The 27,958-nt window shown below is 34.5% G+C and overlaps 5 protein-coding genes across 8 annotated transcripts in view; 3 read left to right on the plus strand and 2 right to left on the minus strand.

Moving 5' to 3' along the window:
- LOC119837349 (N-alpha-acetyltransferase 15, NatA auxiliary subunit) overlaps positions 1 to 19,120 on the minus strand; it is a 76,289-nt gene extending 57,169 nt beyond the window's left edge. Inside the window, exons 1-10 of the mRNA XM_038362904.1 lie at positions 18,937 to 19,120; positions 18,588 to 18,672; positions 18,250 to 18,512; positions 17,119 to 17,426; positions 16,389 to 16,523; positions 15,900 to 16,040; positions 15,308 to 15,575; positions 14,641 to 14,797; positions 13,563 to 13,687; positions 13,118 to 13,331 (exon numbers count right to left, since the gene is read on the minus strand). Of these exons, the coding sequence (XP_038218832.1) occupies positions 13,118 to 13,331; positions 13,563 to 13,687; positions 14,641 to 14,797; positions 15,308 to 15,575; positions 15,900 to 16,040; positions 16,389 to 16,523; positions 17,119 to 17,426; positions 18,250 to 18,512; positions 18,588 to 18,672; positions 18,937 to 18,993 (1,753 nt within the window). The 5' untranslated portion in view covers positions 18,994 to 19,120. The remainder of the gene's footprint in view (positions 1 to 13,117; positions 13,332 to 13,562; positions 13,688 to 14,640; positions 14,798 to 15,307; positions 15,576 to 15,899; positions 16,041 to 16,388; positions 16,524 to 17,118; positions 17,427 to 18,249; positions 18,513 to 18,587; positions 18,673 to 18,936) is intronic.
- Positions 2,039 to 12,123, plus strand: LOC119837348. The gene is made up of 2 exons (XM_038362903.1): positions 2,039 to 2,269; positions 8,352 to 12,123. Exon 2 carries the CDS (start codon positions 8,352 to 8,354, stop codon positions 11,655 to 11,657), a length of 3,306 nt encoding a protein of 1,101 aa, XP_038218831.1. The 5' UTR covers positions 2,039 to 2,269; the 3' UTR covers positions 11,658 to 12,123.
- Positions 19,121 to 19,695: 575 nt separating the features above from the next.
- On the plus strand, positions 19,696 to 22,135 carry LOC119837357. Its single transcript, XM_038362918.1, has one exon. It carries the CDS (start codon positions 19,867 to 19,869, stop codon positions 20,545 to 20,547), a length of 681 nt encoding a protein of 226 aa, XP_038218846.1. The 5' UTR covers positions 19,696 to 19,866; the 3' UTR covers positions 20,548 to 22,135.
- A 142-nt stretch (positions 22,136 to 22,277) lies between these two features.
- On the minus strand, positions 22,278 to 25,078 carry LOC119837436. The gene is made up of 4 exons (XM_038363015.1): positions 24,897 to 25,078; positions 24,619 to 24,800; positions 24,111 to 24,455; positions 22,278 to 23,862 (listed from the first exon to the last, which is right to left on the minus strand). The coding sequence occupies exons 3-4, from the start codon at positions 24,446 to 24,448 to the stop codon at positions 23,244 to 23,246; spliced, it is 957 nt and encodes a 318-aa protein (XP_038218943.1). The 5' UTR covers positions 24,449 to 24,455; positions 24,619 to 24,800; positions 24,897 to 25,078; the 3' UTR covers positions 22,278 to 23,243.
- Positions 25,079 to 25,638: 560 nt separating this feature from the next.
- Positions 25,639 to 27,958, plus strand: part of LOC119837454 (nuclear transcription factor Y subunit alpha) — a 5,928-nt gene continuing 3,608 nt past the window's right edge. For 2 of the 4 annotated variants that reach the window (XM_038363041.1, XM_038363043.1), the window contains exons 1-6: positions 25,639 to 25,780; positions 26,249 to 26,420; positions 26,941 to 26,964; positions 27,155 to 27,218; positions 27,370 to 27,498; positions 27,759 to 27,841. In XM_038363041.1, coding sequence (XP_038218969.1) covers positions 26,256 to 26,420; positions 26,941 to 26,964; positions 27,155 to 27,218; positions 27,370 to 27,498; positions 27,759 to 27,841 — 465 coding nt within the window. In that variant the 5' untranslated portion in view covers positions 25,639 to 25,780; positions 26,249 to 26,255. The other 2 variants (XM_038363042.1, XM_038363044.1) reach the window with 2 other exon arrangements.

The following is a 27,958-nucleotide window of genomic DNA, read 5'->3' on the forward strand; positions in this document are numbered from 1 at the left end:
TGGCCGTGGATGGTGTTAGGTCGAGATCTTGCACTGATATAGGGCTTTATAGAAACTTTTTCTTGGATTAGTATAAAAGTGTTGATAACTTTGTTGTATAGCGTCATTAAATAAGTTCAATCACAAAATGTTTGAATCCATTTCATATTCTTATTTTGCGTAAGTATCACAATTTATGTCATCACGAAAATATAACCTTCAATTATTTCAGATAGAGAAGATCAAACGAAAATCTTACAAAAATTACTATAGACAACAGACATTAATTCGGATGCTGACGAATAAATCAAATATTTTTAAACCCACGCAACGCACTTAATATATTTGATTTTGCAATATTTATACAGCAAAACGCGTGCTTACTACAATGCTAAAAATAATCAAGTACCGATTCAAACAAACATTCAATTAAGGCATCAGTGATATTCACAAATAATTTAGGACAATTGGCATATCTGCAACCGGTAGGTAATTGAATGAAAATTCATTAGCACCCCACACTCAAACGGGAGTAAATAGCGCAAGACAACTGCATAATAATATGTGCTGTCAAACAACACATACCTGTTAACCAGCGATTTCCATAAACAAATCAAGAAATCAGAATCACGTTATACGTACGATAAACAACTCCCTAACTAACGTTTTTTTTTTTGTTATCAGCGAATTTTTTGTTTTGCTATTTTCAAAGCTTAATGCTAGTTTAATCTAGATTGTATTTAGTAAGTAAGGATGTTTGTTACAATTAGGCACAAAAAGAAAATGCTTTTAAGCCCGTTAATAAATGATTAAAAAAAACTAACGTTTCCATGTAACCTTCCTACGCCGGCCGCATAGCCCGTTCGCGGCGTTCGAATTTCGAATAATAAACAACAAAAAACGCAATTATCATACCGAAGCCATGGTGCGATAACCCCATATCCATCTATCGGGTTAATCCCAACAGCCGCATTCCGCGGCATTGTTACAAAAACAGATCCGGGTTGATGCAGATGATACGAGGATGCTTTATGTTTTCGTCCGATGGATGTTATGCAAATGGAGGCTGCGCGACCTTTGGAGGACGACCGGTGTCGATGACATTACTTATCGAGCGATGCCGAGCTGCGGCCGTTCCGAATGTTTCATCCTATTTATTGTACCATTCAGAGTCACTACGTGTCACATCAGATATATGAATTTAGGACGTACGCATACATTTGTAATTTATGATATAAAAATTTATCACAAATTAACATGAATTAATAATATTCCAATCAAAGTACTAAGATTATATACTGAATAAAATCAACAATCGTAGAATTATTCTACTATGTAATATGTGAAATATATAAATAGTAAAAGGACTACATAAAATACGAATCATGTTCCATAGTAAAATTGTAGTCATATAAATTATAAATCAATTATTAATTTGAAAATAAATGTGTATGTAATTAATAAAACATCGGTGTGAGTAATTATTTTGTTAACAATAACTCGTTAAATGACTATTGGTACAAAAATAAATTGTCCTACATCCCATATTCTATTTCAGATTTTCTATATCAGTCAACAACGACAATAATAAAACATAATATTATATAACGCTATTGTAGAGACATCTTAATTATACACTTATCCCAATATAGGCTACACGCACAGCCTCCGTACAATGTAGCTTCAGGGGTCGATGACACGGAACATTTCAATTCAATATCACTATTTTCATTTTATTTTTCATTCGAATGCAATACTATAAAAATACATTTAGTAATAAAAAGTAAGAAAAAGGGATAAGTGGCGAAATACTGCAATGATCTCTGATCGAATTAGCAGATATAAAGTTTTAACTACTAAGCTTACAGTTACCAAAACAACGTAACTCACGAACCTAACCGTTAGTCAAACATGGGGGCATCAGGATCCTCATCAAAATCCATAGCAGCAGATCGTCACACCGGCGCGCGCGCGTGTGTATGTGTGTGTGCGGCGATCTGTCGTAGCGCTACGCTGGTGTGCGTGGGCGCGCACGCGCTTACGGCGCCGTATTTACGCGCGCGCCCCTACCACCGCGGCCACTCATGCGCCGCTCGACCTGCTGAACACACGTTCACCCCTCCATACAACCTGTGACCCTCGGAGACGTCCAAGCATCCCAGTTAACCTCAGCATGTGCCAGTGTCTAAACGCAAGTGAAAACTAACAGTGAAGTGACTGTACGTGATATGTGCTGAAAGGGTGCCAGCAAAGTGTTTATCAGTCGCAGCCTCAACCGTTAACGTATAAAGTAAGATTGTGTTTTTTACATCCATTTATGTACACGCAGGTGACCGCCTAGTGAACATTTACACTTATCAAACGTTTTCATGTGTCGACCCAGATCACACGGACTTAAATATTAACAATGTGAGTCGTCAAACAATGCGTCTGCTATCACGACACTAATATTATAAATTTTCACAGACCTCCGTCTTAGGTATAACGATTCAATGACGAACGCATAATATAAAGAAACACCTGTGAGAAAATGCAAACAAAAGTGTTTCTGTGTGTTGTGTAAGGATAAAGTTATTAAGTGAACAAATACATATGTAGGAATTTTTAGCAATATTATATGCAATAAGAAATCGGGTCGTATATTTCATTTGTTGCTATTGTGATGTTATTTTATAATAAAACATTATCGGAGCGTAGGCAATAAAACCCGGCTGCATTGTAATTTCAATCATAAACAGTAATCGCTCCCTCGCCAAACGAAATACTATAATGTCTTATGTTTATGCGAAATGTTAGTAGCATAATTATAGCTACTAGCCAGTCCACTATACTCGAATGAAACAATCATCAGTCACGTCAGTAAAGAGATACAATCGAAAATAAATACCTAAAGGAAATCCCAGTGTCGAATCACGAATTTTCCAGTTTCATATGTTAAAATTCACGAAAATACGTGAGAACGCACATCCGCGTAACGGTGATACTAAAAAATATGCAAAGAGATACGCGTCTCACATGATAATTAACAGTTTAGTCAGTCAGTCATTACGTGCCGCTGGGCACCGTTTGTTTAAAACGTGTAATTGTAAATCAATTACATCACGTATAAACAAAAAGATGTTAAGTATGATTTGTTGCGGTCGAACGTTATCGCAAGTCCGAGATGAAAGTAATACAAACATGAAAGTGGTACAGTTAACTCTTGCATCACACAACGACTCTGTGCATATCGATTTTAGCATTGATACCACGATAACGGTATCCGTAAACAATTAGTCAAGGTTTCGAAACATTCGAGGAAGTGTCGAAATCGTAATATAAAAATATAATAAAATTTACACAGTTCGTGTAACATAATAAATTGATAAAAATTTTTAGACACCAATTTAATACGCGGATGTTGTTAAAATGTGAGACATTTTTTGTATTTCCACGATATAAGCTAGTAAACGAGTTAAACTGAATAATAAAATAAAGCATATTCTTCAATATGTATACAATACCGGACGCAATATACATATGATTTGCATCTGCTAAAATTAGTTTCAGATAATCTTTTCGACTTTTCGAACAAATAACGCTATAACAATAAAGACGAATGAGATTTCAATTATTGTTAATGATAAATTAAAAACTCTATAAAGGCATCGCAAGCAAAAACTAAAGGGTAATGCAAACGATCATAGAATGTTGCATTTCCAATTACAGTAATGCACTTGATGACACAACACCTGCCAGCCTTAAGCGTCGCGACAGCCTCACCGCGTCATACGAGTCTAACCGACCAACTATGAATCAACTCTTAGACCTCTATTAATAATTGATTTCATTCACAATTGCATGAGTGTATACAGGATATGTCAAATTAACTCAAAATGTTAAATGCATCATCTAAATTAGTTACTTCCAACGACGAGACGAAGAGAAAAATAAACGAAATACATAAGGCATAAGGTAAATCGGCGTAATATTAATAAATACAATGTTTTCATAGTACGGCGTATGAATTACGTCATGCGTAATGTCCGTTTACAAAAAAAGGATCCGGCTCACAGTTCGTGATGAGCGCGTTATCAACGAGCCGAAACCCGGGGAGGCAGCTTCATAAGCAAGGTCTGTGAAAACGTTAAGGTGAAAACAACGAATGTACAATGGCAACTCGTATGTGTAGCAACGCAATTGTCACCGTCTCAGTCGACGCGAACAATAGGCGAGTTCCCATCTTACATCGCGCTTCGCCTAACCATTTACCCACTAAACTATTCGCTATGTCGCCTTGAACGTAATTAGCTCTAGATACGATCAAATAATCGACATTCGGAAACGGCGCTCGAATTACAAAATTCGCCATTAAAATATGCGGCTTTCCTCGAACCGCGAGCGAAGGACTCGGGCGCAATATAAGGTTGCCTATTATCCGCCACGCTCCGAAAAACACCTAAAAGCAACGCCCAAAGCGGAAAAAATTTTGTAACGCATTGCAAAAGCGCTGCTTACACTTAACAAAACAGTAACTAATACATGCTATTATCTAAAATCAACTAATTGGCGTTTACTTCATAGCTAAAATCTGTACGATCTGAAATCTTAATTACCATGGCTTCATCGTCCCGTGAACGGTAAAATAAACTCACCAAACAAAGCCGAATCACTTAATATCAGGATCCTTACCTGAAACAGAAACACAATTGGATTAAATAAGGCAACTAAAAGTTGCAAATCCTTAATGAACCGCGAAATTAGCTGTTTCATAACAATATAAATCTATGTGAAAACTACGAAAATTTCTACGTGCTGTAACAGCAATTACGGGCGTACGACATAAAGGAGAACAAAGCGTTACATGGAAGATTACATACAATAACTCAAGAGTGTGGCTAGTTGGTGATATTACGAAACAAAGAATCAAGAAAGTCGCAAACAAACAAAGAAAAGAAAGCGTGCACTTATTACAAAACCGTAGCACGTAGTCAAACAAGGAGGCATCATGTGGTGCATCGCAGACATGTAAATCGTCTACCATTAATAATGCGAACAAACTAAATTGCTCTAACGATGTAGGAAATCCATCCAAAAATGGAAACATTTTCGTAAACTGCTGCTCTACTTCCCCATTGTAAAAATTCTGAAGCACGTTCAACATATCATAAGTATTACGAAATAATTTTCATACATACTGAATGATTAAGAGTCGTAAAAAGAAATCCTACACTTACAGAAAGCTTGCGCAATAAGTTACTAATTTATAACCTTGAAAGTTGGAGGTATTATAAATCATAAACCTCCGAACAATGAAGCATACGACAGATCATAGAAATACTTCGAAACACTTTGCTACGCGGCCCCGAACGGCGCGTGCGCACTCACAGCTGTATTGCAAGCGATCACGACTCACTTATAATATCTTATTTTTTATCGACCTCACAAACATAAACACTGACATTTTACTTCCTTCTCAGCAATGAACATAATACGACAGTACCAACATACATTAGGAAACAAACTAAGCAATCGATTTAGGTAATCTAGTCGAGATTTACAAATAGAGTTAATATTTCTGCAATAAATTCAAACAAAATCGCCCACGTAATTCAAGCGTCGAGTTAGCGAGAAATAGAGACAAGAATTCACACAATAAAACACAAGGTTGTACGATAAAGTACATTACTTCAACTCGATTATCTTTGTATCTAAAGGGAACGTACTGGGAACTGTAAGATGACATAATACAAGTAGGCTAGTGGCTACACATAAAAGGTTTGCGATAAACAAGTTGCAGGATGGCATTTCGCCTTGACCGATGCGACAATTATAAACAAAGCCGTGGCCCGTGACACGATTTGTGTTTACTTTAGATTTACAATAACAACTATCATTGCTTTTAAAATAAATTCCATTTAATATCGGTAAAGAGAATACCTAACAGTGTCCTTACGATCGTCTTATGATTAATTTTGATTTCGATATGTGCTCAAAAACGTCTCAATCAATTAATCTTTAAATACAACATACATTTTCATATTTACAAGTTTTATTAAACATAAAACCCTTATAAAAACATTACTTTATCACGTATTCATAATTAATTTTGTTTGAGTATAATTAATGAACATTAATATACTGCTAAAGATGATTGATAGGACTAGATACGACGTATAAATTAATCGCTAAAGCTTCTATTGAATTTACCTTATCTTTAGATTTTATTTGCCTTTTAAGATCAATACACATCGTTTCCAATGCCAAACTATTAGCCGCGGTTTCGAAAGCGCTGCGACAATGGGCCAGCTCAATGTATGACATGCCTCAGCCAATTCATTGAACCTCGATTAATTTTAAAGCTGGAATTACGAAACACCAGTCTCCAACGTTTTAATAGCTCGTACGATTGTCCACGTGCGGACCCGCGGGCGATAACTAGCCTGATTAGTTTAATCTTTATTGATCTAAAGCACATATCGGCATAAAATCATTGTAAAAGTCATAGTTGCTTTCCGCAATTCCGCAAACTCAAGGAGATCAGTGTGTGCAATTATGTGCCGTAGGTACGAATTTTATTATGAGAACTTGTCTATGTTATTACGTAAATTACCATTTGAAACCTTCAATCAATTTAAGGACAGATTTCTAGTTGAGTATAGTTAATAATCTGACAATATTATAACCGAGTGCAATAGTTCCAGAAAGTTCGCTTTTCTAAAGTGTCTGTTCTATACAGCTTAGGTATATCCCATCAGCCGAATTTGGCTGACAAAAGGCCATTGGAAAGTTTGCGAATCGACAATGTTCAGTGCTGAATACAAATTATCGGTAACGCATTTCTGTTTGCCAATTGAGAGTATTGAAGACCATTTTAAGTGAAGAATTTATTTTGGATAATTCGATTAAAAACTCATTTCTTTCCACGAAACGAATAGAAATATGTTAGAGTTAGGGAAATATTTGTGTGTGTTCGGTTTGAAGGTTTTTTAAACAAATAAACATTATATGATATTACCAAAACAACGAGGGCGAAACAGAAAGCGCGTCACAACTAACGACCGGAATGTAAATGACTTCACGTTTTGTACTGACCGCAAAAAAAAATCCGGGCGCCTTGCACGGCAAGGCCGGGCCTGTATCGGTCTACATCGCTTATGTCAAATAATTACAACATAGCGAGTACCCGTGCCCACTACAAAATTCATTTAAATTTAACACAAAAATTCACCACGAAACCATTGCACGTTCCGCGAAGGTTAACTGGTGTCGAATGAAAGGATACACTCAAGATGAGTCCCGCAAAATGTCATTAAGCATACACTGTGAACTTTGTCTCGTTATTGCTAAACAAACATTCCGAGGACGATGCATTGAATTTGTTAGGTATTCAATATTTTATGGCATATCCGCTAGTGACAATTACTTCAACATTTACACAATACAGTCAGTTATAAGTTCCAACAAGGTGTTAGGTATACAACATCATTTAAGGATACTTAATTGATTAAACATATGCTACTCAAGTGTTTGTTGGTATCACTTAAAATCAAAGTATATTTTTCCCGCTATATTAAAAACAATCAGTATTAAACGAAGTCGATGTATATGTTGCATTTATTTAAAATCCATTTTTAAGTTTATATTATACATGTTTAGGTTGAGATAAAAATTGCAAAGGCCACGATTGCCTATTGCGATTTAATATCATTCAAAGGTACATTTAAATGTTAATGGAGTGAACTAGTATACACCCAGTTATTATTACAATTTGGTGCATACCAGAGTATTCTAAATCACGACTTATTTATCGGACCACAATCGGAGTAAAGTGACCGGCGTTTCGTAAAACATTCACAAAATCATATTATATAAAACAAACGCTTAATCATCCCTTTTAGATTTTACAAGTGAATAGACTAATATCGCCTCAATTAATCTCGAATCTTTTCTCATAACAACTTAGAACGTTTTCGATTACAAACTTACGAATACAGTGCACAATATTAACGATTACGTCACGAAATGTAATAGTTGGATTAATGACAATACGGTCGAGCCGCAAATTAAAACAAGCGATTGTGTCGCAGGCGTGCGGCCTTCCTGTCTCGTGGTTGTTACTCGTTAATTTCCAAATTAAACGCTTGATTCTCAATGCCAACCGGGTCGGAGGTGGTCATTTGTACGAATTCATAAAAGGCGAGCATTTGTGCTCGGCACGTCAGTGCTCGCACCACTCTCTGAGGTTTTTGTCTCCGCTAATCCTTTCACTTTACGTGCTCATGACCGAGAACGTTGCGCGTTTAATTAATACTTAGATAAGTTTAACAATTTAAGCGAATTTAATTTTGTTTTAATAGAAGGCAATTAACAAATGGTTTCTTAATTTTCAGATGGTGAGAGGGGCGGCGTTAGTGCTGCCACTAGCGCTAACATGGGTATGCATGGCATACTCCAGCGTGCTCGTACCCACATACGTCTTGCCGCCTGACTCGTTCGTGCGCGATCAGCGCTCACTCGGCCCACCGCCGGATTCAGATGTCAGTGAATCACAGAGAACAATAAAGCGCCTCATTGGAGGACATATTAAAATCAAACCACAAAAGGAATACGGCAACCCTAAAAATTCAATAAACTTTAGTGATAAGAGTGAAAGTGGAAAGTTTGCCGGTGTGATCGCGCCGGACCAGTCGGGCGGCAGCGTAGGATGGAATCAAGGCATATGGGACGATGGCATGCTCATGTCCAGTGCCGGCGAAGGCAAAGAAAGCAAAAGATTAAAGGAAGACGACGAAGACAAAAAAACATTGTCAGACCAGGTGGCCGAAGGAAAATACGGCTTGATACAAAATGAATTGTTTTCAAAAACACCTAAACGTCCAGGAATACTCAGTTATGAGCCAAACACGGAAACTCGATCCAAAGACAACCTTCAAAGTTTAGGCGGTCTTAAAAAAGATGAAATATGGCTCGCTGAAGATCATCTACTTGTTATTAAAGGTGGTTCATTCCCAGAACGAACAAATGAGCCAGAACAAAAAGTATGGCCACCCATAGACAACTATCAGGCGCCTAGAAGGCAAGTAAAATTACCAGACAAGCCCAAAGTCCCACCGCCCTTTCCCGTACGTCTCTCAGACGACGGACCGCTCGTCTTCCTTACGCCTAACGGCAGTGTCCCTGCGCCCGTTTTCCCTCCCTTCCCTACGGGAGAAGGCGAAGGCCCTCTACCACCACCGTCATTCTTTTTCCCACCTGGAACGTTCGACTCCCCGGGTGATAATCAGGGAAACACTACTTCCGGGGGAGCGGCGTTGCCAAATCCTCCGTTCCCATTCCTACCTGGGAATGCGAGCGAAGGAGCATTCCCATTCCCTTCATCCATGAACGGCTCTTTTCCAGAAGGTTTCCCTCCGGGCGCCGCCTTTCTACCACCACCGAGCAACCAGTCAGACCTGTACGACGAAGACGACCCTTCGATTTACTATCCGCCGCCATACAATTTTTCCTATCGCAATGACTACAAAAGTAATGTTCCTGCTGGACCCTTGGTACCCGGAATTATACTTCCTCCACCGCCAGATTTCTTTGCTCCACTCGAGGAAACAACCGCGAAAATGGAAACTTCTACAAATCCACCAACGCCGACATATACGAGAGTAAAAACTTCAAAACGTCCCTCACCAACGCAAGCGACATATAGAGGAAAATACAAAACAAGGCCAACAATACCAACATCAACAGAATCAATAAAAACAACAGAAGTTCCAATAACTTTAACCACACCATCGAATAATGAGATCCCAACAACAGTTAAAACTTGGAAAACACAACGCGTTTTACCAAACCGTCAACCAGTTAAGGTTTATAATGAAGCGGAAGAAATTGTTACAAGGCCAAAGACTGAGAAACCAGTTTACAAAACACGCACAAAGCTTACTTCAAAACCGCTTTCAGTATCAGTTGTTTACGATTATCCAGATGTTTATGATAATAGACCACCAACTACATCACAGAAGCCATATATCGCTTACAATGTACCGCATAAAACAGCGGATGAACATGTGAATGATATATCGTCAACTTCGGTACCATTAAGAGGATATTATACAAACATACAAAATGAAGAAATTCCAACAACAAAATTACAACCCGTATACAACAGGAAGCCTAACGAGAACGCTGTTGCTTCCTTCTACTTCTTCGATGAGCAACCTAAAGCGAAAACTCCGGATGCATACTTCGATGGACGGAATTATTATCAAACTGTACCGAGCCAACCATCATACGCCCCAAAACCAAACCAAAATCAACAATCTCAATATCAACAAGGAGTCGACGTCGCCTACGGGTCATTTGATCAAGCAGATGCACTATTCCTGTTTCCACAAAAACAAGGCCCGCACACACTTACGCAAGAATATTTCAGTATACAAAAACCAAGGCAGCAACATACTTATGTACAGCAACCTAAGGCTAGACCCGACCCATTCTATCAGCAAATCGCCGATATACAACAAACTATAGACTTTTACACGACAAAGAGACCGAAGTCACATTCTCATCGACCACGTGTAAATAAACAGAAACCAATCACACCGCGGCCAGTGTATCAATTCAGTTATGAATCGAAATCGAGACCCGAAAAACTGACATTCCGAGCGCCAAAACTCGATCCAGAACCGTTCAGACCAATGGTGAGCTACAGTAAACCATTTAACGTCGAGAACGATTTTAATGTTATTAGTTCCTCCGCCTCACCGGGCTACCAACAGCAATACTTAGTTGAGAACGTACAAGTGAACACGGAAACTCCAACCTCATCGAGATATTATCCAAAAACTAAACTTAGAGACGAAGATTACGACGACGCACCTGTCAAAGAAACGCTACCGGTTAATAATAGAAATCAAATCCCAGTTCAAACCGGTAAGCCTGTATATCACGTAAACAGGCATCCGAGCACGACACCGAACCCGATAAGTAATGGATATTATACAAAACACGATGAGCGATACATTGACGACATAACGAAGAGTACATTCGATGTATTCGGACAGAAGCTCGATGGAACGCACGACGTCAATGGCTTGGCAGTCACGCCTCCACTTGAAACGGTCAAGACGCCAATCGACAACAACATAAACCTGCAATATGAAATTGTCGAATCACAGAGCCCTAATCCACCGTCACTGCACGGAGACACAGAAGTGAACAACCGGCACCCGCGCCCACCTGTTAACCCTGACAGTGAGCAAGTACACGCCGTGCACGCAAGCGCTCAACTGGTGGACGCACATAATCCACCGCTGTCACTTGCCAGTGACACATTAGTCAACGACAGATACCCGAGACCACCGATAAACCCAGACAGCGAATTCATACCGATTCCAAATCCAAACTATCGCAGGATACAGCAGTACAGGGAACAACAACGAGAGCCTCAGTATACTGGTGAACAGTACGACCTGAACAGGCCATCGCTGGTTGGTGACACAGACGTTAACTACAGGCGGCCACTGCCACCTGTGAACCCTGACGCGGAGTGGATCGGAGCAGTGAATTCAGCGGGAGAAGGAAGGCCAGGGTCTTTAGTGACGTACAGGCTCCCCGGCGACGGAGCCCACGTGTATTTCTTAACGCCACAAGCGGCGCAAGCTACGCGGGAGAGGTACAGAGCTCCCGGCTATGGCCGATAAACCAAAGCTCTAGTCTGAACAAAACGCCGCTGTGATCGACGTTAGGATGTATATACAAAGCGCAAATGTGATTTTTTTAAGTGTCCTAAGTAGTTTTAGTGTGAAAAGACTAGCGGATGATCCGCAATGCCATATAATTAATGAGATAAACGATATATGTCGCGGACAATGCAGCGATGTGAACGAACGTTATTAACTAATATTAATTATTTATTAAATTATTGTTAAGTGTCCATGGTGCAAGCGTAGCTGTAGTTAATTTATTTGTTTGTCAGTATTTTCGATAAACTCACGATTGTGTTGTGATAAACGTGTGTGTGAATGCAATTGTTGTTAGAGACATAATGCGAGGATAATGACTGTTAACTGTAAATTGTTATATAAAATAAACAATGACAAGTATTTGTGATTTGTAATGACTATAAACAGACTATGAAATAAATTTATTAAAAATTTTAATAAATTACGAATTATTTATTTGCCAACACTACCTACGAATAACTGCATAATAATGTGTTATATTAAAGAATGACAGCAATGCATTACAAAAATAAACCTTTTCGAGTACTTTAGTTGAAATACGACCATGAGCCAATTAATTGTGTCGAAAGATTATTATCGGTCGTAATTGCCGTTACTTAAGTCTTAAAATAAAAGAAAAAAATAAACTAGGTAATAAATTATGAGAAACTGTTATAATTGAGTATAATACATTTGAAGGATTCACTAAAAGTAACGAATAATTATTATACTTTTTGAAATCTCTGTTAATATTTAGACTAAATTAAATGCACATTTTAATTAAAAATATTCACTACGAGCTATAAATATAATTTTACACTCAATAAATATAGCTACATAGTTATAGCATACCGATACTTGTAAACAAAATTTAACATTCTTGTTAGTCTTTTCATTTCTGAGTCTAGATGGCGTTGTTATCAACTTTTTACTCTGTCGCTTTATCATGAATTCCTCAACACAAAAGTCCAATATCCCAGGGCCACCATACGTCACGCATTCTCTGATGGACGAAATGTGGACGATTGAGCAGTGTTAATGTACTACGATCATATGCCTACTTGCAAGCTTGATCCCAAATATAATGCTAACTTCACGTATTTTCTCATGGCTTTTTTTTTCACGTATAATTTGACATAATCGTAAAAGACATCAATTTCGCCAGATACTGGCCGTAGGCCATATTACTTATCATACGCCTTAGATAAATCATAATCTGATACAAATTTGTTGTGAGACTCAGGACCTCTCTGAACCTACTTTTAGAGCTTACAACTTCCAAAATGTGCGTGTATCATAACAATAGGGTCGCTTTTTCTTTTTTGTTTGCAACTTGTTGAACAAAGCTGTAAAAGCTACGAAAGGCTGGTTTCTGTTTCGTTTGTAATTTGTTAAAAAAAAGCTCTGCAAGGTTGTACAGAGCTCACCGACCGACTCACCTGTATCCGGCTCGGCGGTCTGCGGCGCGTCCTGCAGCGGGTGCGCGTGCAGGCGCAGGTACACCTGGATGGCGGCGCGCGCGCAGCGGAAGTAGAACGGGTGCGCGCGCAGCACGTCCTCCAGCCGCAGCAGGTCCACGTACGAGCGGAGCGTCATCTTGCGCATGCAGTACGAGTGGAAGTCGAACTGGTCCTCCATTATCTCGGAGAAATGCTAGAATTAATTAATTAAATGTATCGGAATTTTGTCAAGGAGACTATTGAAATAAATTTGAATCATCTCTGTCCTCTGACCGGGAAATTATAAAAAGTTTGTAGTAGGTCTACCAAATACAATTCAAAACCAAATTGTAATAAAAATAAGTAGTAATGTAGTGGAAATATTTTCATAAATATAAAAAAAATTGTTAGCAATGACTAATATCGAAATAAAGATGATACATACCCTGTCAACTTCGTGTGCTTTCTTTAGGGCTTCGCCCCACTGCTGTAACCGCTGATACGCCGCCGCAGCCTCAGTTTGGAACCACATGCACTGCATTTCATTTAGGTTTTCTGTGGCTGGGACGCCTACAGAATACAAAAAAAAATATTTATTAATAAAATTACTCCTGTTGAAAAATTATATTCGAATTCCATCCAACATAGCACACACGTAGACTGTGATGGATTATAGAAACGGAAGTAGAATCCATTCACACAATGTTTTTCACATTAGAAATAACTATATACAAATCTAACCAGCTATGAAAACGGTATCACATACCTATCACTATGATTCACTCTCTTCAACCAATTATTTTTACACACAAACACAGATATATATACTTCTACCTCAATATTACACTGTCCTGGACTTTATCTAATTCACTCTCTAACATCTTTGACATTCGAGTAACCAGCTACAATAATGGCCAATAATGGCTCTACTTCAATCAACTTTGCAAACGTACCGAGGAAGTACCACACGCTCATAGAAGAACGGCGTGAAATAGTAGCATACTTTGAAGCCGAAGACGCATCTCTTTTTCGTTACCCTTCCCAGTCCTTTTCTTTATCCTGCTCGTCAATCCTTCTTAATCCTTTTCCAATTTATGGTCAGCAATCCATTTGTAGAGGCGTATGATCCGCAATCGACCATACACCTCTCCAAATGTTCATGGGCGGTGGTAGCGCTTACCATCAGGCCCCACCAGCTCTTTCGCCGACAATGACATGAAAAAATAAAAGACATGTGGCACTCGGAGACTGCCGCGGTAAAGCTATTGCATAGCATTTTTTACCAACTTATGTAATTATGATTATTTATTTATTTTATTTATGCTGTATTTATCTGCCTTGTTTTTATATTTCATAAAGTCATTAAAAGATCTGCTATTCATCACAAAACAAACAGTATCACCGCTGTGCCGAGTGGGGGGCGTTAGGTTATTTTCGTTACGGAATTTCTGGATGCGGTTTCCACGCTCAAGGCCCGCGATAGGCGCTATGCAATAGCGTAAAGGCTCTACAAGTCTACCCACCCTCCCTAGTGAACTTGGCGCACATGTCCTCAGCGCGCTTCACGTGGCCGGCGCGCAGCATGTAGCGCGCGCACTTGCTGTTCACGTATCGGTCCGCTGTGTCCATCGCCTGCGCTTCCTCGAGCCATTGGTACGCCGATATGGGGTCGCCGGCGTGCTGAAAGTGTTATGTTTTGTTACTGCTCGCACTTATTTATCTATACTAATACTATAAAGCTTAAATGTTTCTTTGTTTGATCGCACTAATCTTACGGATTAACTCAGAAACTCCTGGTCCAATTTGAAAAATTCTTTCAGTTTTAGATATCCGATTTAATGAGGAAGGCTATAGGCTATATATGTACAATGGGCGAAGCCGGGGCGGACCGCTAGTATAGATTCTAAAGACGGTAAAGGCTTTAGCAAAGATATAGATCCCAGCAACATAAATAAAAGAAAATGTCAATGTTCATTTGTTTCAAATGTAATGGGTTTTATGTACCATACATATTTTGAAAGATACATTTAAATCAAACTACACAATACAGTGCATACAAGACATAATCCACTACATTGTACCAAAATGTGGGACAATCATCACTTTCGATCCCACTTCTGATCACCTCACTTATTGTTCTATTATTGTTATATTCAGACAGGGATTGTCACCAATCAATCAAAAACTCACCTTGTATATCCGTCCCTTAACTATAAACAATTCAATAAGCGTCGGCGTGTGTTCTATCGCCGCATCTATATAATACAGCGCTCTGTCCGTATCTTTTTTAAAGTCAAAGTGTTGCGCGGCGAAGTAATACGCCCATAATAAAGCGCTCGCCGGCTGCTTACCCTCGTCGAGATTACTACTAAATGTGCCCAGTTTTGATAAATTATCTATGTATTGTAATATTAATTTCTCTATTGTGTCCGCTTTGTTTTGATCCGCGTATAACGATCTGAAATGTTATAGATCCATTTGTTTATTTTTATAATTACATGATATAAAGATTATTCTTTTCATTCTTAACATTGCTGAATTAATCCACAGTCGATTTAACGACTACGAATAATAAATTTTCAAATATATTTTAATGCAAAAAACCTGTTCGCGGGTTTAATGTATTATCAGTCTCAAAATTGCATTGTCAAAAAAACTTATAATCATCAATAAACATGTATTTATGACGAAAATTCTCTTCTCATGTTTTTTACAATATCATACACAGAATTTATGTATAAAATTTTTATCATATTATAATTAGTTAAAATAAAAAACCAACCTCAAATCAACGAATAGCGGCGGTATGCCCTTATGCAATCCATGTCTAAGGTACTCGTCCAGTAATCGTTCAAACACTGCCGGCGCCTCAGCCTCCGTCAGCTGGAGCCGCCTCGGCGCTATTGCTTTTGGATACTCTTTCCTAGAAGTGTTTAAATGAATTTAAGCTTATAACATTGGAAATATTGTAAAATTATTATTAACATCAAAATTATTATTGTAAAATGAAGAACATTTTTTTATCATAGCAATTAATTAGAAAAACAATATTTTGTCATGTATACAGGACACACATAAGTCACCATAATTGAAAACATTAAATTGATAATGCTCTCATTCATAACTAACCACTCATCCAGAGTCATAAATCATAGCCTATGTAACTCAGAATTCTTGAAGCTCTGTCAGTGAAAGAATTTTTCAAATCATTTCATCAATTTGGTTCCCCATGAAAATTTTTCCTCTTTTCAACAATAATGTAGATACTCACTTATATACATCAAAGAAGGCCACTTTTGCGTCAGCGTTGTTAAGCTGCTTAGCTTCTATTAACTTTTGGTAATACATCACATTCTCAGGATTTCGCTTTAACAAATCCTCATAAACTGACTCCGCTTCCTTGAACCTGTAATTAAATATCATTACTTATTAGTTATATTGTACAATGTTTTAGTATTTAATAGTGTTATTTCATCTCAACTCATTATATAATACTACTGTATATGCATCTCTGCAGTCTTTAAATTTTGAATCACATTACAAATATAGAATGTAAAATAGTCTTTTTTATATATATTTACATCATTCCTCATTTTAAAAAATTAAAACAAAATAAATCTGTACATTCACAATATAATATTATTGTTAACTGCAACTGTTAAAGCAGAAATTACATCTGATATGAAAAAATTTAAAATTGATTAGGACAAAAATGCAACTGGGAGCAGTTATAATATAATAGTTATAATCAAAAATTACTGAATAAGCAGTATCTCAGATGTTGCTTTATATAACCACTTTTTCCCAGCTTTTCATCCGATTTCAAAAAAAAGGAGAAAATTATAATTTCATTGAGAATTAATAACAAAAATGTAAATGGAAATTCATACTCTTGTGAAATTTAACTCTTCTAAAACATTGTGTAGAGATAAAGAATAAGTTTAAACTAAAGAGCTTAGTTTTGATTATTGGAGAACTACATAACACAATATGATAATTACCTCTTCAATTTTAAATAGTATTCGCCAGAGGTTTCTTTCACCGATAACTTATCTAGAATTTGTGATTGGAACTTTAATAAATGCGACAATGCCCTCTCATACTGTCCAGACTCCGCCAATACCATATTTTGGTAGAGTAGCAATTCCGAATGCTCATAATCATATGGACCCTTCATCTGATTCGTTCTGAAGGCATCCAGGATGCTGTTGGCCATTTCAAAGTCACCCAGAAGGTGATAACTCATGGCAAAACCAATCCATGATGCTCTTTGGGTCGGTCTCAACATAAACAGTTGGTATCGAGTGTCCTGTAAGTAAAATTCATTCAACATTTAAATCAAATATAAAAAAGCAATATTTTATAAGAAAAATAAGCCAAATGTTGAATTTAATTTGTGCTACTATATTAGATCTATAAAATAATATCATATTTAGAAAATAATAGTCATATGATATTAAACAATATAGGACTGATGTTCCTTTGTTTAGACATATACATATAATATATTTATATAATATTTAAACTTGATAATGGGCCATTCATAAAATATGCCATGCTTGTTTAGACCCCTTCCCTCACACTTTCACTTTGTGTTACACCCCTAGAAATTTATAATTTTTTACAATAAGACTAAGCACATTCAAAAATCTTTATATACCCCCCTGTTTTCAATGTATTGAACAGGCCCTAAAATAAATACAAAATTACCATCAAAATTGAAACTGTAACTATAGATTTACAATCAATAAATGTGAACTATAAATAGACAATTAATACAATTATGTATATAGAAGAGAATCAATAAATTGATGTAGTTACATAACTTATTGGATGCAAATCGGTGCATGCTTAACTACTTGTGGAATGTTATAATTATTTTATTGCCAATCCAAATAATTATATAAACCATATTTATTACTCATACAAATAATGTTTATACTAAAAATAAATATTAATAACACTTGGTACGAAATTGTTCCTTTAATAGAACTACTTATTTGATTCAAAATATTAGAAATGAATATATCTTATAAGATAAATTGTATGCTTTAACTTTAGATTCACTGTATAATTTATAACTATTAAAATACAACAATACATCCCGAAATATTAAAAAAAATATTACTTACTTTGTAACCCTCAAGGTCTCTCATTTGTATTTGTAGCAATGACAAATCTCGGAGGATCTGGATATTTTCCTTTTCCCATTTAAGAGCATTCCGGTAACATTTGATTGCTTCATCATATTTTTTATCCGATCTCTGGAGTAAACCATAAACATGCCAACAAACAGGAGACTTTAAATCATTGCGAAGACCTCTACGGACATATTCATATGCTTCATCTTTACGTCCAAGACAATTTAAAGTCAATCCTTTCATGGCCAATGTCTCTGTAAAATATTAAAGCGTAAATGTCGTATATGTTTCCATAAATGTAATTATATGATAACAAAAATTTAAGTCACCTCCATGCTCTGCAAATTTAGGATTGGATAATATTTGCTTAGCGAACTTCAAGCCATTTTTATATTGTTTGTGTTCATAGCAACGCTGAAATTAAAAAAATAATAGTTTATTGTTAACCTTATTTACTATTAGGTACAGAAGAATTAGAAGAAACAATTATTACTAAATGACAGCAAGTACTAAGTATAATTAAGATTAAAGATATTACTATTGACAACCAACAATTATCTTATAAATTTAGAATTAAATTCCCATAGCCTTACGATTGTAATTAATTTTTATTTAGTAATAATAGCGTAAAGTGACAAGCCACTTACTATCGTATAGTATGTTTACTAGGAAACTTACCAGAATTCTTTTAAATAAAGCATTTTCTTTAGGCGGTAGAGGGTTGCTTGGTGGCATTGTGTCACAAATATGTGAATAATGTTTCTATTATTTCACGAAAAAATTGAAATACTACTAAAAACCTCGTGGCTATAAACCAAAGAAGTCGATGATGGATGTCTATGGTTGATAGAATACATCCAAAAACAATAGAATTAAGACATATTACGTAAAGAAATTGCCAGTTGTCATTTAGTTGACTCGTTTTTCTTAAGAGCTTTATTTGGTCGTGTGGTGTGTACGTAGGTAAATAATAGGTAGGTAACATAACAATTTGGTCGAAACAAAACTGTCCATGTTTATGTTTACCTAACCTAAAACAATGCTTAATACTTATTTTTTACAAGCACGTTGCAGCTTCCTTATACGTTTTTATGGTTAAGTCTGTGAGGTAACCTCTATCTAATAAATAAATTACATGCGTAAATGAGCTCTAGACTCTCTTACAACCTAATCCTTTAATTATTGAAATTTTACTTACAGTGTAGGAATTTATAAAAACAAGGCTGCTTTATGCTACTTTTTATTTTTATGAATATTTTAATTATAAATTTAAACTGTTATTTAAGATGACAACGCAGTACAGTAAAGAAAACAAATTAATTCAGTAATCATTCAGAAATAAATTTTATTCAATCCATAGCTAATAGCCATAAATCTAAATAGATAAATATACTTTTACGATTTACGACGTCCTAGATTAGGGCTGACATTTCATATGATATTAACGTCATTTGTCAAATATTGTTTAATTATTGTTTGACGCTTACCACTAACCATGTTTTCGTCAGCCGCTCTTTATTTATAATTCGCGAGTTTTTTTTAATTTCAAACGGACAAATTCCATTTATAATTGCCAGTGTTCCTACTCTTTTTAGGTGCCTTCGGAATATGGGATTAGAAAACATGCGTCGTTGGCCAATGTATATTGTGTTTGCCGTGTGTTTCTTACTTACCCTTTCACTATTTAATAGTTGGAGTATGGAGACCGAATTACAAAAGAAAGTAAGTGAACTTAGTACTCAATTACAAGAATGCTCAAAACAGCAAACGACTTGCATGGAAGAATCTCTGCGTCATTCACAACAAAAGGATAGTTTTAACACAAAAATAAATCAATTGGAGAATCAGAAAGTTCAATTATCGAACGACTTGACGGATTACAAGGATAAACTTTCCAAATCGGACGCAAAAGTTAACCGTACTTTGGTTGATGTCGAATTATGTAAAACGGAACTGCAATCACTACAGAATTTACAAGTGAGTAAATCAGCTACTTTGGATACATTGCGACTGGAAAAGGAGACATTGACCAGTCAGTTAGAAGAACGTAAACAGAAAATTGATGAGCTTGAAAAGGAAATATTGAGGTTGAAAGCATCTATGACTACTAAGAGTGCTCCCAATCCTCCAGTGCCATCAAAGGTCACACCAGCTCAGCCACCAAAACTAAGTTCTTCACTCAATGCCCTAAACCCAGTCAATGAACCTGTTATTGAGGATAATGCCAGGGAAGAAATTGAAGACGCAAATGTATTCAATGATGGCAATGACATTGATCCACAGTTGTAACAACCTGCCCATTATTTAGTACCCAAGGCCTCATGGTTATGATAAAAATGTGTTTTTTATTACTTTGAGGCTTTTTGTTAAGATATTTTACAATTGTTACAGTATTGTCAAGATTGTTAAAAATTAGTGATTCTCAATTCTCCCAATAAGCAATTAGTAAGTATTGAATTGTTAAACATGTTGATGAAAAGAGATATTTGAAATCAAATTAATTTTGCCATTGAATTCACCTTTGTATAAATCTTTTATGTCAATTATTGATAAATAGTAGTAGTAAATAGTAAATTGATAAAGTTTAATACAATAAATACTCTAAATTAGTCACCGAATAAGTTGGTAAATTGTTGTTTAAATTTAATGTGATTTAAAAGGGTAGCTTCATCACAACTTTATTACTCTCCATCAACATGTGAAACTGTATCAAATATGGTGCTCATGATATAATTAAATAAAAGATTTAAATGTTCTAGAATCTAAACTTTTGACATTGAAAACATTTTGACAATGTCCCATCCAATGAAAACTATTGTTGCAATATAATTACTCACTTAAAAATATAATTTGCTTATGAATACATGAATTTCTTCCATTATATATATAATCAATGCATTGTATATTAGTAATATAAGTACTGCATGATATTTTCTCAAGTACATAGTAATATTTAGAAATTAATTGGTACCTACTGTAAAATTATAATTGGGTATTTGAGGTATTTTAATATTCTAGAAATTATTTGATTATTATGGACTGGATAGATCTTGACCTATATTTAATGTTGCATTTGTGTTTCAAACAAGATTTTATTTATATTTGGTGAAATTTGTTATTTGTCAAACATAAACATAATATCCTCTTACCTTCAATATAATGAACATATTGCATTAACAATAACAATGTGGGTAAAGAGGGCCAAGTATTTATCCTCCTACTATTGAAAAGTTTATAAAACTTAGAATCCACCTAGACAGTAAAATCATGAATATAGTAATTACATCCTCAGCCTCAATGCCTTGGAAATAAAAGTATTATTTGAATTTTTGTTATTGTATATTAGTGAGGCTTTCAATGTTTCTTTTTACTAAAAACATTTTTACTACTTCATTCCTCTTAGCATTTTATATAATGAATTTGAACCCACTATTAATATGGGTGTTAGGATTAGTTGCTATTATTGTATATTCTACAATTATATCACAATTATTAAAACATCAGGTATGTGTGCATTTTCTGTGGACATCTATGTCACATAGTATCTTATGCTGGATACAAACTTAGCCCCATTGCTAGAAAATAAATATTGTTTATTTTTTATGGTTTTGAAAATTGTTGCAGAATTGATTTGAAAACAAAAATATGTATAGTGTATAGTAATAGGTCAAAAAGTAAACAGAAATGGTATTAAATAGCAGATACTGACAACTTACAAAATGTTTTTAGCTTATGAATCTATAGTTCCAGTATTTATGGTTGTTAATATTTAACATAATATGGTATGTATGCAGCATAGATTACTAATTGTATGAGTATTTTTTTATATTTAAAATTATTTGCCATAATGGTGCCAGAAATATAGATCTGTCAATAAGTATTTGTTTCATTTTATGAAGTTGAATTCATTTATGCAATAGCTGCTTATTTATAATATAAGATCACTATGGAAGAGCAAAGATTTTTGAATGGAGTTAGAAATTTAAGTTTGAATTTGGGAAAACTTAATAAGTAACAAGTTTATATTTATATTAGACATTTATTTCTTAAGCCAAACAGCAAAACCAATCTTAAAGACAAATATAACAAAAATAATTCTAATGTTCAATTACTTTATAAGTAACACAAATCTTTACAAACTAATACACTACAATACACAAACAGTATTTACCTAAACATATAAAGTGTCACATTTTAAAACTAATAATATTCATAAGTAACAATTTGGTCCCTTATAGTTAATTCAAATTATAATAAGAGATTTTGCAAACTTCAAAATTGTGGTTTTCTACAAATTTAAAGTATTTCATAACGATACAAAATCCATTATCCATTATTTAATATAAACAAATCAACACTACAAATAATGAAAGTTGACATTTTGCATGGCTACATTTAATTTGTAAAGATATTAGAAAAAAAAATCTGGAATGTATATTCTAGTTGGAAACTAGAAAAGAACAAGTAACTGTCAATGATTATACTATTTGAATCATACCATGTCATGCATTAGCTGAAACGGATTGAAATTAATCTATCTTACATACAACTTTAAGGCAACAGTTCACTAAGATAATATATATCCAATCTATAAACCTTAACAATCGATAACCTAAATATTATTTGGAGCCTAATTTATAAAATACACATCTGTAATCACAACACAAATCTAAAGAGACTAACTTTAACAAGATCAGATTTATACATTATCCAGCCCTATGTTTACACTGGGAAGGGATTGAGTATTTAGTTAACATAACATGCTTAGGTATAAGAATAGTATGTATATAAAATAGTAAAAAATAAATAATATTTCCTTCTATAGTGAAGCAAGACAGAATAAATCCTAATTTCATAGATAATCAAATCATAGTCATAATTATGGCAGTGTGTGCCTTCACACATATAATACTTATAAAAATGTAAATATCATTATTAAAATTATAAATGCATTTCATTGGATTGTCCTGACTCAATGTAAACCTTTATAGTTGTTTAGGCTCTTCATTCTTACCAACTTCATCAAATGCAGCTAAAAGGTTTCGTCTGCATTTACTTTCATCACTATAAAATATGCCCCAAATAATATACTCACCTACATTCAAAGGGTCTACAGAGAAACTAATTTGTAATTTGAATTTCCGTTCCCACTTTGGACAATCTATATTATGACTGTTTCTAGATCTTGTAAATTCAACATAGCCATTGCATTCTACTGCCAATTTGGGCAACTGAGCATTCAATGCTTCGTGTGACCTGTTTGAATCTGAGCTAGTTGAAGGCATGCAATCACCTTGTCCATACTCCATATTTTGGGGTGTAGTGGGCTCCAATTTTCGTTTTTTACTCACACCATCACCCTTGTTGTTAATTTCAAAAGAATTGTTACATTTTATATCATTTGGGCATCTGTCATTGTGTTCAAATTTGATGGAACCATCAACAGTGGCTTTAGAACGTTTTCTGTCAGTCCCATCAAATTCATCATCAGGCTTGCAGCCGGGTGCCCACTCTGGACTATTGCAAGTTGCCTGAAGTAATTTTCTCTTACCATTTCTCTTTATTTCAGGTGAGAGAGATGGACTGGAAAGTGACTCACTTTTCCTGTAATAAATTAGTTTATAGTTTAAAGTAACAGTATTAGTGCATACAGATATATGTTGGATAGTGCATGATTTGTGATCTAATAAACAAGACATTGTTTAATACAAGGATAAGTTTAAACTTGTTTAGAAAAGGAAAAGACACTTGGGCAATATCACTGATTTAATAATTAAACCTATGTTTTCTCTGAATTAATAGTATACTTCAGTCTTAACATCAAGAGAAGAAGAATAAATTTGAATACAAACCTTGGCGATCTAGACCTTATCTTAATTTTGTCAATACTATCCACTGATGTAAAATAATGTTTGGAGCACTCTACATCATTTTTTAGAAAGCTAAACACTTTTTTCCTTGTTCTTATTGTTCTGCCAAACCACTGGATGGTTATGTCATCTGATAAATAGAGTCCCAGATTTTGTCTTTCATTGTCAATAAAGTGTTTATACCAAGATATAAAGTTCCTCACATTTTGCTGTTTATTGTTTTTACACCCTATGTTTATGTTAGATTCTTGGATTGAGAAGAAAAAATTCTTGTGTAATTTACTTGTTCCCTTTTTAGGTGTTTGAGGAGAATTTGACATTGTGCACCTGCAAAATAAAACTACTTCATGTTGATTTGATTTAAATAAATGATATTATTTACAGAGGCAAAGTAAAGGCGTTATAAATAAATCTATAGAATTACAAATTCAATAAAACACACATTCAATTCTTATTTGAATTATGCTTCAACATTTTTAGTAATACTTACTCCTTATTTCTTTGATAGCACTTCAACAACTTTTTGTGAGCTGCTTGCACTGTTTACCAAGTCTAACCGTAAAGCGGCCAATCGTCGCTTACTTTCCTCAACATACGCTGTGATTGAAAGATTTACTTCTAACAACTCTTTGTGGAGTTCCGTAACGTTTTTATTATTTGCAAATATATTTTCTGAAAGACAAATAGTTGACATGTGAGTATATTTTTTAACGCATGAAACAAAAGAGAACACACTGGGTTTCTAATTTCAAACAAGTTTTTACTCACTTAAACAGCGAGCTGCTTCTGAGGCCAAATGTTCCCTACTTATATCGTCAGATACTGTTGAATTCATTTTATAATAAAGTTTTGTTTAATTCACATTGGAAATTTCAGTAAGTTTGTAACTTTCAAGAAATTATTCAGTTGTTTCAAAACTTTTTAGACTTTGACATATTGGGCTAATGGCTATGGATAGAGCAATAAGACGCGTTGCTTTTTTTACGTCTGAAGATAAGGCTTTTGAAAAAAACAAATATTAATACAATTTACCATAAAATGGTAGTTCAAGTATTTTCCGATATTATAAATTTCACAAATAATTTCAAACATTTTAAACATTTGGTATTTCAACAAAAATTGTACTTCGGGTTAGAAAAAAGTCTTTGATTAGAACATTTTATAATTTTTTAGTTGTGGAAGTTGTGTACGAGAAAATCGCAATGCACAATATAATAAATAGATACATTATTATAAAAATTCATCTTTTGTAGCATTCAGCGAAATGTATTAAGAAATTTAATATAGATATATGTTTCTTAATATATAGATTTCTGACATATTATTTGTAACAAAATCTCTTTTATCATTTCTATTATTCATCTAAATTGAACAATTTACTTTTTTTAGCAAATTTTATTTTTTAAATAAAATGGAAATTTTTAGCACTAATTTTAACATTTAATAAAATTTTGCCCGCCCCCTCGCTTTTCCATAGACAAAGTTTTAATTACAAGAATCAGCATTGGATAGCAGAGCGAACAGAATAGCCGCGCTTCTTTGGGAGTGGTAATGTCTCGAACCAATCTACTGCGTTCTCGTGATCATTGACATCGGCCATTGGTCTATCCTTTGTCAACCAATCATCGAAAAACCAGTGAGGAATATCCGATGTAAGTTTACAATATTTGTCGAAAATTTCTGAGTGCTTGAGAGAATTGATAATTGAAGCCAATAAGCAAACTTTCGAAAAATGTCCAGAAAAATTAAATCAAAAAGCAAACGCAGCCATTTTGATTACGTAGCATTAATTTCTTGGTTTTATGACGACACATGGAAAATTCTTGATAAAGAAATAATGTAATAGTTTTCAGGATTTTTTGTCAACTTTCCTCATGATTATTTTTTTGATTAATCTTATTTAATCAGATACCTATATGAACTATGCGGTATGTGTTTGTGTTGTATTCTCTTAAAAAATCTTACAATTTCTAAAGAACATGCAATTGAATTCCTATTTGTGATTTTAAAAAGTTATGTATTTTAATTTTCTATAGGGCTAAATTTAGAAACACGAATAATCTCTAATATGTATTGTACTGTGTTTGACCCTTATATTGAAATCAACTTGAATGTTTCAGATAGAAAATGGAGCATGCTCAGATACAAACAACTGATGGAGCTCAAGTTGTGACTTTAAATGGTCAACAACTACAGGTTTTGCAAATGAACAATGGCCCACACATGGTACAAGGCCCCAATGGACAACAAATAGTTGTGCACACAGTACCCTCTACAGCTCCTGCTATACAGGTACATATATGGCCTTGCTTCACCAATAATTTCCGTTACAGTTTCCCTTATTGTAATTTATGTTTAGTTTTGTGAAAGGGCTTTGAATAATGTAAAATAGCCTATTTATATAATTAGTTTTATAACAACAAATGATTTTCTGTTATACTTTTAACATAAACTTTTTAATAATTATGTTATTCAAACTGTAATTATAACATTCAACAAGAGGACCGGATAGGAAAACCTAAAATTAATATCTGCTGATTTGGTTTTACAACCTTATTATTTAACTTTGAAAAGCACAAAATAATAATATACTTAAATAAGTGTTATGGAAAATTATATTGTTGATTAAATATATTTTTTTTAATCCAAAACCAAGTTATTTATAAAATCTTCATTGATATACTATTTGTGAAATTTCAACAAAAAGGTCCTGAGGACAACCTCCAGTAGAGAACTCCAAAGTTGTACATATTACTGACTAATTAATAACATGAAATTAAAAAAAAATGTTTTATTTTATGCACACACTAAGATTGGAGCGCCACAACTGCAGGTGGTAGTACCATTCTCCTTTTTTATCTCAAATATCTCATCATACTTAGAAATTAATTTAATTTTAATAAAATTATTTACTATTTGATTTAAATTTGCTATATAAGTATGCAATTAGAGAAATATAGTTTTTTGTTAAATTTTTTTCGAACACATTAAAATGTTTTATACATGTTATAAATATTACTTTACAGGTAGCAGCGCCAAATGGACAACAGATACAAGGCTTACAAGTAGTGCCATTATCTAGTATTCAAGGTAAAAATCTACATTCACATGCATATTTCAAATAATTTAATACAATGTCATGTTAACACTTCATCATTCACATCATATATACAATTTCATCACAAAAAGGTCACATTAAAATGGCAAAAACACATAAATATACTATTATTTACATTTTCAGGTGCTAATGGCAATATACAAGCAATGCAGCTGGTGCAGACACCAGATGGACAGACCTTCCTCTACCAGCCCACCACAACCACCCCTCAGCCTCAAATTGATCAGCACCAAGTTATACATCAACCGGCAGGTATATTTTAATGTATTTTAGTATAGCTTTTATTTTTAAAATTTAAATTTGTAACCTTTTGTTTGTGTAATATTTTCTTAGGATAAGGTTATTATGAAAGTTTATTAAACTTAGATCGATTTTTTTTACACAAATATATTTGTTGAGCTGGATAAAAATAAAAGATTTTTTTTTCAATGTTATTTACATCGCATCATTCAAGTATTTTATCCCTAGATTTTTAATGATCACCAATCTCATGTATTGAATTATGATTTCAGTAATCAATTTAAATGGAAACTTGGTCCAGGTTGCCAACGCAGTTCAACCACAACAAATAGTTAATCAACCGAATATTGTGATGGTATGTTTTACGATAATGCTTATTTTATCTACAATATTCTTATTAGATATACTTAGTCTGGCCATAAATACTGTTACACTTAATTATAAAAAAATATTACATTTGAATTTCGAATCT

Source organism: Zerene cesonia, chromosome 27 (genome assembly GCF_012273895.1).
Source record: "Zerene cesonia ecotype Mississippi chromosome 27, Zerene_cesonia_1.1, whole genome shotgun sequence".
NCBI classification, from domain to species: domain Eukaryota; kingdom Metazoa; phylum Arthropoda; class Insecta; order Lepidoptera; family Pieridae; genus Zerene; species Zerene cesonia.

Coding starts and splice junctions, on each gene's coding strand:
- LOC119837436 (XM_038363015.1), bottom strand. CDS start 24,448: ATGTCAAATTCTCCTCAAACACCTAAAAAGGGAACAAGTAAATTACAC. Junction 23,863..24,110: donor ATAAGGTCTAGATCGCCAAG/GTTTGTATTCAA, acceptor AATTTATTACAG/GAAAAGTGAGTCACTTTCCA.
- LOC119837348 (XM_038362903.1), top strand. CDS start 8,352: ATGGTGAGAGGGGCGGCGTTAGTGCTGCCACTAGCGCTAACATGGGTA.
- LOC119837357 (XM_038362918.1), top strand. CDS start 19,867: ATGGGATTAGAAAACATGCGTCGTTGGCCAATGTATATTGTGTTTGCC.